Source organism: Perissodus microlepis, chromosome 11 (assembly GCF_051167445.1).
Source record: "Perissodus microlepis isolate ML-2025 ecotype Zambia chromosome 11, ASM5116744v1, whole genome shotgun sequence".
NCBI classification, from domain to species: domain Eukaryota; kingdom Metazoa; phylum Chordata; class Actinopteri; order Cichliformes; family Cichlidae; genus Perissodus; species Perissodus microlepis.
In genome coordinates this window covers 27576761-27590532 of record NC_140471.1, presented here as the reverse complement: position 1 = coordinate 27590532, position 13772 = coordinate 27576761, and the positions used below count along the sequence as shown (strand labels likewise).

Sequence of the window (13772 nt, the reverse complement as noted above, 5' to 3'; positions counted from 1 at the left end):
AACCCACTGAAAACAACGCAATGATAAGCAGATTGTGTACATACAGTTATTAGGAAGAAAGAGACCTAAATTAGTAAGAGAGGTTGTTAGACTGCATGCGATCTGTGTTAACTCCTGATATGCTTTGTTTCATTCTGTAAAGGATTTTTAAAAAATACATCTTTATAAGATGTTTACGTAAGACTTAAGACTTTTCTGTTGAGGGGGAACCTCAGGCTTGTATTTCAGCAGCAAACTGCTCGCTTTTAGTATTTTTCTTTAAACCTTATTGTCAAAGTAAAGAAGTCTAGCAAAATAGTCTATATTAGTTTCAGGGGCAAACATTAAATCACCATAAAACACTTCAGCCTGACCTACAGATATTGCTTCTGTGTTTATGATTCTATCACCTATATGTCAATATGTAGTAGAAAAGAGCATTTTTGGATTTCAAAATCATTCTCATATACACCTCATGTATATACTTTCTCCTAAGAGCAGGTTTCAATGCTTTAATGTATGAATTTTGTCCAAAAACAGTGGGAAGGCAAAGCAAAACAATGACATTTACTTCTTAGTTTTAATTGAACAAGCCCACAGATTATAAGAGCATGCATAATTTATCAGAAAACTAGGCCGCCATCACAAAATCTAATCACATTAAAACAGGGAAAGAATGAGGGTTAGAGGCCAAGTAGAAATAAGTTTTGCTTTTCAAATCGCGGGAGCATTTTAAATTGTGACTTACGGTCATAACTCAAGGCTCAGACTCCCAACTCTCAAAGTCAGTCTTTGTCAGGTTGTTGTTTTGTTAAATTTGATTATGATTTGCCCTTTGCCACATAAGCGAGCAATTAACGATGAAACTTATGACTCTAAAGCTCAGAGTGGCATACAATATTTTAATGTGATCACTTTGCTTCCCCGTGAGACCTGCAGTGTTTCTGAATTAAAGATTAGCTGTACTTTTAACAACCTTAACAGTAAGTATCCTGTGAGCCGGAAGTGTGTCTGTCGGATAAAAAAAAAAAAAGTATGAGTATCTAACATTTATATAAATAAATATGTTTTTGAAGACTTACAAGTCCAAAGTTCACTTAAGCATGACTGCATCAACACGTAAAACTACATTTCTCTTCAAACAGGGCGTCTGTTTCAACTGTGAGAGCTACTGATGCCTAACACGTTTATCCATTATTGCATAATAACTGCATTCCTATTATATACAATAGGCACTCCCAGCTTTGGGATGTCTGCCTACGTATTTAAAAAAAGATAATGAATGGGGATAAATATGTCGCATGAACATCACAACACCACAACGTTAAGAACCTAAGCTGACTTTAAAATCAATAACATAAGCAATTTATATATACAAAAAATACACACATCTCATAATTTTCAGTAAGTGCTCTGAGTGTTTCTAAACTCAGGAACCACAAGGTCACTGAGTACCAGGGTAGCCTGATTATGTAAATATTTATATGTTAACTTTGGATTAGTGAATGTGATAAAAATTATCAAAATTTAACATGTTTAATTTCTTAAGTTGTGCCCCTATAGTTTTTTGGTCCAAAATTTTAATTGCCTCATTATATATTGTCATAAAGTGCCTAATTGTTTAGTATGCTGCTTGTCGCCAAGAGATTACACATTAATTTAAGTGAGCGAAAAATCATAAAATCTTTTGGTAACCTTGGTTACTTTTTTTAATATGTATTTAAAAATTTAGATGAAAATCTAAAATTACGCTGAGAAATTTGAACTCTGAAACCCATGGATTGCCCATTAAACTTTCAACTTAGCTTACGCACTTCTTTTCAGGAGCCAGCCCCGGAGGAAGCACAAACTGACACTGTTTTTTGATGAGTGTAAGACAAGGATATTCAAGCCATATAACCATGTATTTCCTGTTCAAACAAATCAAACTCTCTGCCATGAGAAACATTAACCAGGCAATCTACTAGGCCACTGTTTGAAAGCGATAGCTGTGTCAACGAACTTGGGTTGCATTCATTTTTTCACGTGATCAGTCACCCGTTCTATTTTCTTTTCTGTGTTTGAGCCATTGACTTTCGTGCGCAACCATTTTATGTCAACAGTACAGCATAAAGAGTTTAATATCAAGTACACTTTTACAATTAACAGTCTGTTTATAATTGTTGTTGTCAGAAAATCAAGAAAAGAACTTAACAGATTTTCAACCATCAGCAAACTTTTGCTATAGATGACATGCCATTTTATTTTTCAGGATGCAAATCATTTCAGATAATCTTATGCAATGTTTCAAATAAAAACAAATGAAAAATAATAACTATAACCAATCTATATGAAGCTAATATCTAATTAAAAAGATTTTTGGATGGATGGATGGGGCATAAGCGTCTATATATGTATGTGATGTATGTCTGTGAGGGCAGACTTCTGTATGGAAGGAGCAGCCAATCACAAGAAAGCTGGTTTAAAGCAAGCAAAGCCTGCCTCAAAGGTAGAGTCGTTAAAATCACATCGAATTAACTAAGAGGGTCCAACGCCTATAAGTAAGGTTTATATGGAACTGTGAATCATGCAAAGAACAAAAGAAAATGAGTTTCTAGTACCAGCCAAGCCTACTGGCAGATGATCTGTGTGAATGAGCCAGTATCTCGTAAGCACTGGGCATTGTTCCTTAATCTTTTCATTGTAAACTCCAAAACAGGTAGAATTCCACAGAACATATCCCACAGCTTTCTGAATCAGACAGTACTACACTTACAGAAACTGTGACATAACTTACACATCTATGTATTTATTGCCTGGACTGTGTGTTATAAGTGTCAACACTGGGCTGTTTCAGCATATATAACAGTGGTCTGTGACCCATATATACGCAAAGTTTTTTTTCTTTCACTTTCTGTTTTTTCCAGTTTCAAATCTCGATCATTTCCAGTAAACCATGAAAACCTGAAAGACAAGTCCAGAGAGAGAGAGTGACTGACTCAAGGTGAGGAGGGAGGGAAGAAAGAAGGAAGTTGTAATTCTGGAAACAGAAAATGGGCGGGACATATACCAAGAAGAAAAACAGGAACAAAGTTATGGCAAGTCAAAGTCCAGTACACCTGCACACCTGAGTAAAGCCACTCCTTTCCTAGATCGCATCAGAGATGGTTGAGAAGCAGAGGCAGGGAAATGCTTTGAAACCTTATTCAGCTCCAAGACTTAACAGCGTTTTTCACATTCATTCAGGTTTTGTTTGGGAAGATTTCTGACATCAGGTAGCTTTTTTTATGCAGGTGTGTTTGTGTATGTGTGTTTCTTTCCCCCCTTTTTTTGTCTTTTTTTGGTTTTACTTAAAAGAGAACTGCCTGGAACTTTTGGAGCCCACATAAGTGATGAAGATGTGGTTCATGAACATTATGATGCTTCTCTTTTTCTGCTTTGGTGAGTACAGCAAGTTAATTTGGATCTTTTTCTCTTATTTACAGGTGTCAACTAGAGGCAGGCTTACACTAAATGGATCATTATTTTCCAACAGCAGAAATAAAAAAGAAACACTTGCAGAATTGCAGAGTTATTCCCTCTTATTTGAAATGAAAGAGTTTCGGTGACCGAGAACTCCTTGGCCATTGTAAATGACCACAAAAAAAATAAATAAATAAATGGAGTCTTTAATAGATGACATTGAACCGCTAATTTTAAAAAAAGCTAATTCTGAATTTACTGTGTCCAAATTTCAAGCTTTCGATAAACTTCATGCACTTTAAAATTGAAATATAATAATACAATCTGTGCTGTTGAACCACTAAATCTGTGCGTATGGTTTGACTCCAAAATGTAGCTTGTAAAGGATATGGTTTCCCATCCTGAGTCACAGCCTGGGAAATGGCCGAGTTTTATATCCATGTATCAAAGATATGACTGGAAAAAGAACCAAGAGCTTCTTGAGTTTCAGCCACCTGTCGAACCAAAGCCCATCTTAAATGATCTCCCCGCAGTCCCAATCCAGTGTGTGCTCAGTTCAGTTGTACTGGGTAACTGCTATCCTCTTTAGTTCAAAATTCAGGCAGCTGTATTAGCTGAGGGCACGAATGCTTTTAGACCAACTGTATTAAGAAAAAGCAACAGAAATTACTCATTTTGAATTTATTGGTTTTAAAAATACTATCAAAAGAAATCACTTATTCAAACACAGGATTATTATTTGTAGCAAAAGACTGACAGACTTTTCCCTTTGTCTTTACAGAATCCTCAACTGGCAATGTCACAGTGCAATTTAACTCCAGGAATTTCAATAACATACTCCACTGGGATCCTGCAAAGAGTGATTTTCCAGGGCAAAGGTTACTCTATAGTGTCAAGTACAAGAAGTAAGTCCAGCATGATTGATGAAAGATTATGTGACAGCTGTACTTTCCCTGCACTGTTGCTCTGATAATAAGGGGCTAATGCAAACACACTTTTTTGCCAAGTGTTGCTGGTGTCTCATTACAAACTGTCGTGGAAAATTTATAATGCAACTTGACAACAAATTAAGAACACAGGGCTGGGCGCCACATGATTTAGGGTTGTATATAGATGTAGTGTTGCGATGGCAGGTATGGCATGCTGAACAAAACCTTGCTTATTTTTACAAATGTCCTCTGCTCACGTGACTTGTGTAAAATAATCTTAATGTCTGTTTTATCATTTCTGTATGATTACTAAAGACATTTAAAAAAGACTAAAATTGCCACAGACACACACTGTTAATGGTCCTTCCATGAACTACCCCACTGCAGTGGAAAAATACTGTTCTGTTTCTGACCTCACATACAGGCTACTGCAGAGACAAAAACAAATATTCAATTACTCTTTGAGTAAATCCTGATAAAATCTAAGCTGATTTCAGGCCTTTTCTAAAGATTCATACATTTTTGATGACGGTTTTTGGAGATTTGAGATTGGATCTCTTCATACAAAAATATAGAAAATTGCCATTCTTATCCGTCAGGATCTAGAAATCTATTTTGCAAAGAGTAGAGGCCCCTCTGTTGCTTTCCCTCACCACCTCTTTTCCCCCTTTCTCTCCTCCCCTACATGTGTGTTTATAAAAACACAGTGACTCACAACGTGCCTCAAAAATCCCACAGTTAGTCAAGTTTATCATGCTGTTGTGTGGCTTAGAAAACTTCTAAAGAACATCGAAATATCTCCAAAAAATAAGGCCTGTTACAAGTGATTAGCAGCCTACGTGTTTGTTTCTATGCTGCTTTCGTCACTAAAGAGAGCTGCAATACTCATATGAAGCTTCCAAGCTGATTTCTTTTTTACTCTTTTCAATCAGTCTCTACAAACGGCCTCCACAAAGTGGAAATGTCATCTTGTCCAATTAATCATGATGTAGTTTCTTAGACAAATGTCAAGTGCTCCTCCTATCCAGTTGACTTTTCTCCCAGCTACTGTCACTTGGAATTTCTGGAGTGATTTTCAGCTTCATTTTAGCTGCAGAGAACGACTAGCATGCCTGCAGGATAATGGTTTCTTATTAACACAAAATGCTCATTTGTCTCTCTCAAATAAAAAAAACTTATGTGTGGTAAAATGATTATGGAGAATTCTGTGAATTCAGTGCAGCCATTTGAGGCACATAATATTTTCAGTGCTTGAATGCTGGTTTCCACAACTTTTTATAATACACAAGGATTATAATGAATCGTTATTAATATACTTTGCTATCAAAATCTGATTATATTGTACTACTCTCTTTACAGTGATGATAGTGATCAGTCATACAAGATAAAAGACGAGTGTCAGAATATCACCGTCCTGTACTGTGACCTGACGGCAGAAACGCCCTTTGTTTATGATGTTTCTTACCACGCTAAGGTGTTGGTTAATGGCAGAGCTCACGGTTCCACTGAGACAAGGTTTAAACCTTCAGAACACAGTAAGAATACCCATACTCAATCATACATTTCCTTGCATCTTATAGTAAGAACTATTATATCGCAATATTCATCGATTCATCTTTTTTTTCCCCATCTTCATCTTTTCTCCATAGCTATTTTTGGTCCACCCATCTTGTCTACATCCACAACAGAGTCGTTTCTGTTTGTTAATGCCACCTTGCCTGTGGGACCAAATGGAGTCTCCATTGCAGACATCATCATTAACGGCAGAAAAGTGCCATTCGAGACTAAATTTATCTATACCTTGAATTTATACTACCCAGATTGGGCTACAGCGGTGAGTGGGAATTTACAATATAAAACATGCTGTGCATATCTATGTATTATCTATGTATTGTGTAAAATACGGCACAAGTGAAACCAAAATTACAATACATTTAAAAAATATAGACATTTAATCTACTACTGTTTGCTGATGACAACAACTGTATGTATCAGTAAGAACAGTGGACCAGTCTACACACATTAAAAAAAGCTCAACTCTGGTAATTCTTATTATTTGAGCCCAACCAATATATATTGGCTAATATTAGCCATTCACTGATAGTATTTATAGCATTTATAACACCTGATAAGAGTAAATTAACAGCCTTCAAGTGCATTATGGATGTTTTTAATAGTATGACCACCAGAGGACACATCTTCAACTTCCCTGTTGGTAACACGTTTTTGGAAAGCTACAAACACAACAACTTAAGCATAGGAAAGTTAAGCATAGTGTAAATGAGTGATCAATGACATAATGTTTCACTGCACTGCAATATTTTGCTAAGGACTAATGACTCATAAGTACGCACTAACAAACACTAGCAGACGTTAGGGAGAAAAAAATACAACATGAGTATTGAGCTTAACCCCATATCTGTATTTTTATCTTCTATATCCTTTTGTCAAGTGGGCTCTGATTATTGGGGGGGGGGGGGGGGGGGGGGTTGTTGCATGTTATTTTACTACTAAAGAGCATAGAGAAATTAATGTTGTTGACTACAAACTTTTTTTTAGCTTGAAGCGTACAAATGCATAAGAATAGGGTTGACTTTTAAGTATTTTCAAACAAGGAGACAATGCAAACACAAAATAGGAAAAATCTGATTAGAGTCCAAAGCAAAGGATCAGGGAAAAAACTAAGAGCTACATTAAAAGGCCATTTTAAAGGGTTGTGAATAAGGAGTGCTGATTCCATTTTCTTCTGTAACTGATTACCTGCAGTGGCAGGAAATCCCATCTTTTTTCCAAATATGGACTGCTAGAAAATGACATAACTGAATTATTCTCTCCTTGCCTAAGTGTTATTTTTCTACTATGGATCTTGACAAAAGGATCGAGACAAATTATGCAGTGCTCTCTTCCATGTGAACGCCTTTGCTAATGTCAAGACAGTCACGGTCGGGTGATGCCATGACATCCATTATTGTTCCAATATGTTTACATTAAATAAACCTGCTTTCGAATTGTGTTTGACTTTGTGGCTTTGGTTATCTTGCTACGACAACCAATCCACACTGGCTTTGAATAACTGAATTTTAAACTGAACTGAAGCTTGATCTGGATAAAATCTGATCTCTATATTGTAAGTGGGCCCCTGACATGTATTTTAAACTTCGTAACAAGCTGAGAAACATATTCTAAATTATTTTAAAAAAGCATTTACCATTAGTTCATGTTTAGTTCTCCTGTACATTATAACAGAACACAGCAAAATGTGTTTGATTGCTCTAACCTGTGACTACACAACTATCATTAATATGAACGTATTTTTCCTCTAGCACGTTGAGAGTCACACTGGCCAGTTCATCATCGACTTAAAGAAGAAGTCTAAATACTGCGGCACAGTTATCTACAAACCATCTTCTGACTGGGGTCGCCCGAGCAGTGAGAGCGCCTCCTTCTGTGTAACACTGCCAGGTTAGCACAATAATGGCAACAGCATATAAAAATATCATTTTATTCAAACATGAATATGTTGGTTGTTTGTTTGTTGGTATTCAAACTATGATGGGCTGTTTTTGAACAACAAAACTTGATGTCAGTTTTGAATGTTAATACTTGTGTACCTTTTTTAAAACTCCTGTACCCTGATAATATTTACAAAAATCAGGTTTCACTTGAGAAAATTGTGTGCTGCTTGACAACCCCATAGGAAGCTTTCAAGGGCCCACCTGCTGTAGAGAAAATGCAAAAATGTAGATACTTGAAAATGCTGCTTTTTTTTTTACATTTGACTTTAATCAGACTGCACAAATTTCTTCGAGTGACTGCAGTGTTTGATAATAAATCAAGACAGTTTGTTATAAATCAGCGCTTCTTAAAGTCTTTGCATCTGCACCACACAGATGAGGCACTCACTGACACTGCAATGAAGCAGAAAATGAGGCTACACAATAAACACGTTGTTCATTCTGTAAATCTGGATTAAAAACGTAATCTTTTTAAATCTCAAAAAAATCTCCCCTATTATTGTGAACTCGATTAGGCAAGAGATAAGATTACACATTGGACTTGCAAAGATAATGTTCTCACCTGTGCTTGCCAGTGTACATTCCTTAGTGCCATATATGACAGTAAAAGCCACAAGTGCACAGGAGTTTCCACAGGAAATCCATTTCTGTATTATTTTAGAGGAGTTACAGTTAGCTATCATTCAAGTTCATCTCGAAAATACTTCTACATACCTGAAATTCAGGAATGTCTGTATTCATGTGCTCTGTGTGACAGGTGTAGTCAGGATACTCCCTGAGAACATTCCTAAGCATGCACGTCACCCTGGGAAGTTTTATAGCTCCCTGCTTTTAAGTGCTCAAGCATTTTCCTGTAACATGTCTATCAAACAACCTTTCCTCTATTTCAGAAAATCCGTGGATGCTTCTGCGATGGCTTCTCTTGATTGCGGCTGGTGTGGTTGCCTTAGTCATAGTATCAGCTGTGTGTACGTGCAAATATGTGAAAGGTGGAAAGTCAAAGAGCATGACGCAAGCACTGGTAAGGCCATTGTTTTGTGTCCTTGTGTCCTTTCTTACTGTCACACAAGGAAATGTTGTCTTACCGGAAAATCAATATCAATTGCACATCACTAACTCAACACAGGTTCAGTTTGATAAAGTGTAGCATCAACTTAAGATACAAACAATGAAACACTGTGGGTGTTGTTTTAGTAAAGTCAAAGGAGCATGTGCAGTGAGTCATGGTGGTTTGGTAACTGGTGTTTTTTGTAGTCTGTGTATGCTCTCTTTGCTTTTTGTATCAACGTAGCATTAACTGGGATATATTGCTAAAACATTTAGAGAAAATGAAAACCATACCCATCTGACATTCGCCTGGCAGTCACCGTATACCCTTATTGTTGAGATGGCGATTAATTTTGTGCGAGCGATTGCCCTTTAGGTGCACTTCTTTAAATATGGTGAAATTTGATGTACTTCATTCATTTTTTGGTGGGGTGGGGGTATATATAAAAAGGAGCATTGTGATTTTGTTACATCTATATCTCTGTACTATAATCTTGACGCTCAATAAAAATTAAAAAAAAAAGTAGCATTAACTACAGATTTCTAAACAGCTTGGTAGACCTAAAAATATTTTTATCAATTGTTCAAATCCTGTGTGTTTGACTGATCCATATCGCTTCATTGTTTTGGAAACAGGAGGCAACCACTTCTGAAACCCCCAAGATACTGCAGGATCCAGATAGAAATCTCGTAATTTCTCAAGTCGAGGTATGCCCTCACATGGATGAAATAGTTTATGCCAAAATCCAGATGAATAAAAATGGGCCTTCAGTTTGGAATGGAGGCTATTCCCCCCAGGACATCCCTTTCCCTCCCTGGCAAGACCACACTGGCTCCTCTGTGGACACAGGAACACGCAGAACTCCAAATTCTGAGGACACAAGTGCCCAGTCCTCTGACATCTACAGTTCTGTGGCTGTTCTACCTAAAGAGAATGATGACATTCTGCAGGCTGTCACTGAACGTGAAGTCATGCACCACGTGATCGCACGCGATGCAAGATCATTACCTGATGCTGATTCTTGTGACACCAACCCAGATGGGAAGCTGCTGCTGCACACAGTGCGGGATATCAATGGAAAACTCATGTTGCCCTTCCTCAATTTTCAGTCACAGAGCAGCAATAGTGATGCAACATGCCTGTCAAACAAAGAGAGAAAACCTCTCCTATCAGACCTCATACCCTCTATGGATGAGTTATCGTTAGCTTCCTTGCTCAGCTTAAATAGCTCAGAGTGGTCCGATTCTGGATGTGATGATAGCTCTTTAACGACACCGACCCACTCATACTGCAACACCCGTTTTTCTCCATCTCAACCACTTATTCCAGATTCTGACCAGGAATGTGAGACTACACTATCGAGTGATGTCTCATTTGCATCAGGATACAAGCAAAACTGGATACCTGAATTATGTAGCGGACCTTCTATTATAGACAGTTGCAGAAGGACAAACTACATGTGGACCTGCAATGGCTCCAAAATGGAAGACAACGACAATGAGGAAGTTGAAGACCAGGGAGAAGTAGAGAAATCAAGACCAATTTTCCTGGGAAGTTGGACAATAAGAATTCAAGAATAATAGACTTTGATTGACCCCTAACCCCCACCCACCCATCGCGGTCTTTGAATAACTATAGAGAACATTTCTCTGGTTTTTTGACGGGAGGACTGACAGTGCTTTGGAGGCAGAACTCTAGTAGATGGATGGGTTAGCAACACACTGTGTTGTTCAAGATGAAGAACTGCCTCTGAATTGTTAAGTACATTTCACTCCTATGTGTGGCATATTTTCCTGTTTGTATCGTATATTTTTGTATATTTTTATTTATTATCTGACAATTGCAAAATATTGGTAGAAACTAACTGGGTTTACATTTAAAAGCCTAGGTGCATTTGCTGTTTATAAATTCTGCAAATTCTTCGTCACTGTCACTTTTTAGCCAAAAAACCCACTTAAAAAAAAACAAAAAACAAAAAACAACAACATAATTTGCATTTTATATGAGGTTAAACAGCCAAAGTTTACCTCCTTCCAAACTAATAGCATCTGTTCTGAATATGTCATTGTGTAATGTCTAAAGTGAAGTGAATAGGTGTCAACAAACATCGCATTTCTTAGGGAATTCATAGCATATTTCACATTCTATGTAATGGGCAACAAAAAGAAAAAGTTGCACACTATTAATAACTCCCAAAACTCTAATGACACATCACAAGCATACGTGTTTGTGTGTTATCTCTTTGACAACATGTTGCAACTTATTACAAACCCTAAATACACAAATCCAGTCTGGTCATTTTTAAATTACAATGTGAGCGATCAGCCTTAAAGATTAGATGGGAAAACAAATGCGATTGCATAGTGGCTGAACACAGCAGCAGACTGAGCCCGACACTTATTGTCACATATTGAGGTGTTTAAAATGGGAGTAAAATGACTGAATGTCTGCAGGGCAACAATATATTCAATTTCTTTTCTCATCAGCATGTTTCAGTGTTAACAGATGTACAATTCATGAAATGGCTACATTTATGTATATAAAAAGAAATGTTTTTTTCATCGCAATGTTTACGAACTCAATGTTTGCTGTTCTTCCAGCAGAAGGAAACAGACGGTGTCACATATATTAGAAGGTGGCGTTGGTTTCCACCCACGGCATGTAGATAGCACTGAGGCTTTTAATAGCGTCAGTGCAGACTTTTAAATACACCTATAAAGTAATAATGTCAGGTGTGTTGAAACCATGTGATGTGAGTCACATGTGAACTTTGTACAGCACATTTTAGACGTCTGTTTTATAACCTGTCTGTGTTCTTTATTTACACTTTGTAAATTTCCACTTACTGTTTATGTTGGAAGTTCATCTTTGCAAGTCTGAGTAGCATTAAGAGATACGAGTTTAATAACAACCATTGAGTAACATGTTCTACAGTCAAATTTGTGAAAGTGTCATTTTCAGTTTTGAGTTATTACTGGAAATTATTAAAATGTCTATATACTGGAGAACTTCCTTAGAAACCGTTGCAGTGTGAGTGTAGCAGAGACACAGTACTGTATGCAAGCTTGATTGGGAAAACTCTGAACATATTCTGAATTCCGACTTCTAAGAAATGTTTTGATTAATTGGCATTCACTAACCAAAACTCTGGTTAGACAGTGCTTATGTGAGAAAACCATGCCAACGAAATAAATTTGCATCTGTTTTGTAACATACTGAAAGTTCTTGCAATGTGCCGTACACATTGACCTCGTCAGGTAATAAAGAGGTGATGTGGACGGTTCAAAGAATCCAAAGTTCAACTCAACCGCTTGTTGCTAAGTGGATGTTTTCAGTCAACTAATGATGATAAAGTAGCTTTGTTTTTCTACTTCTGCCTGGGTGAACATGCTGTAAAAGTCTCGTGCTTAACCGTTTAAAAAAACAGCTTCATGTTGAAAATCACAAGTGGCACTGATTTAGCAACAGACTGCACACTGAGAATAGAAATGTCATTAAATGGTTAAATGGTTAGAAGGCACGCTCAGAGGGGATAGTTTAAATCAGAGCCTAAAGAATCTAAGAAAGGCTGACCCAATTGATTGTGATTTGAGTTTATATACAAAAAATACACAGCATTGTTGGCAACTGTATCTGTAGCCTAAAATGAGAGCCCATTGTTTTGTTTTGGGGGTTTTTTCTGAGTAGCTAGGAGAGAAAATGATCCTTCCATTCACTGTTCAAACTGAAAAGGGGAAAAGTGTAGCTAACTTCAAGACATGATACAGTATAAGCTTTTGTGCACATCTCAGATTTAATGCCCATTGTTAGTTTAGCTATACAACTGTTACCAGATATGCTAATAAGATATTTTCCAATGAAAGGCTGACCTATAAACAAGAAACAAAGAAAAAAGTAAGTGATATGCAATGCTTCACTCAAAACAAGTCTTAAATATCTAATCAGAATAACAGATTCATTGTAACTACTATATGCCGCTGTACTATGACTTTTTCCTTTTTTTTTCTTTTTTTTTTGGGCAGCGGGGGGGGGGGGGGGGGGGGGGGGGTGCAGCTTAAGTGGACAAAATAAACAAAATAAAATTAATTATATTTTGCAGGTAATGTCAAGATATGATAAATCATTCAATGTAATATACAGGTTTCAAAGCCAAATTAGGAGTGGCAAATCTAATTTCAAAGTTGCATCAGTAACAAAAAAACAATGCCCTCAATATAACAAAAGGAGCAGCTTCATATATCACGGAAACACAATTTGCAGAGTGCACTTTGTAGGACAGTGACAAAATTTTTTACAAACACACACACACACACACACACAGTATGAAAAATAACCACACAATTAAATCAATACATCCTGAGACACGATATCGACACGAACTTACATTATGAACATGTCAGAAGCTTAGATTTATGACCATGCTGCCTGGTAGAAATTACTTGAAATCCAAAGCTCCTGGAAATGTGTGACACAGAAGTAAAGCACCTAGACAGCTACATGGAAACAAAGAAGTGATACTGTCTAATGTGACAGATTGTGCAGCAGATTATTGGTTTTAAAAGTCAAAGATAATGCCAGGTTGTCCAGACAGCTTCCCCATGAGGGCTTTTTTGTTTATCTTGTATCTTTTATAAAACTAGTACTGTGTTTTACTTTATTTTTAAAGGAACAATATAACTCCTGCATTAGTGGATGATGCTGATAGCCAAGGTTAAATTTTGCTTCGCTGTTCTGTGCAAACAAGTAGACACAAAGTTTTTCTGCAATAGAGTTCACAGCCCTTGGGTGTTCTGCAACTCTCTTCATCCAAATACAAGCGTCTGAATGAACATGGGGCTCCTGCTCTGCCCTTTACATATA

The 13772-nt window shown here is 37.0% G+C and overlaps 1 protein-coding gene across 1 annotated transcript; it reads left to right on the top strand.

Annotated features, from left to right (window-relative positions):
• The first annotated feature begins 3082 nt into the window (after positions 1-3082).
• Positions 3083-12865, top strand: LOC146378084 (uncharacterized). The gene is made up of 7 exons (XM_084944908.1): positions 3083-3399; positions 4202-4325; positions 5709-5884; positions 5999-6183; positions 7673-7811; positions 8755-8885; positions 9548-12865. Exons 1-7 carry the CDS (start codon positions 3351-3353, stop codon positions 10490-10492), a joined length of 1749 nt encoding a protein of 582 aa, XP_084801034.1. The 5' UTR covers positions 3083-3350; the 3' UTR covers positions 10493-12865.
• Positions 12866-13772: the final 907 nt, after the last annotated feature.

Coding starts and splice junctions, on each gene's coding strand:
- LOC146378084 (XM_084944908.1), top strand. CDS start 3,351: ATGAAGATGTGGTTCATGAACATTATGATGCTTCTCTTTTTCTGCTTT. Junction 7,812..8,754: donor CTTCTGTGTAACACTGCCAG/GTTAGCACAATA, acceptor CCTCTATTTCAG/AAAATCCGTGGATGCTTCTG. Junction 8,886..9,547: donor AGAGCATGACGCAAGCACTG/GTAAGGCCATTG, acceptor TTTTGGAAACAG/GAGGCAACCACTTCTGAAAC.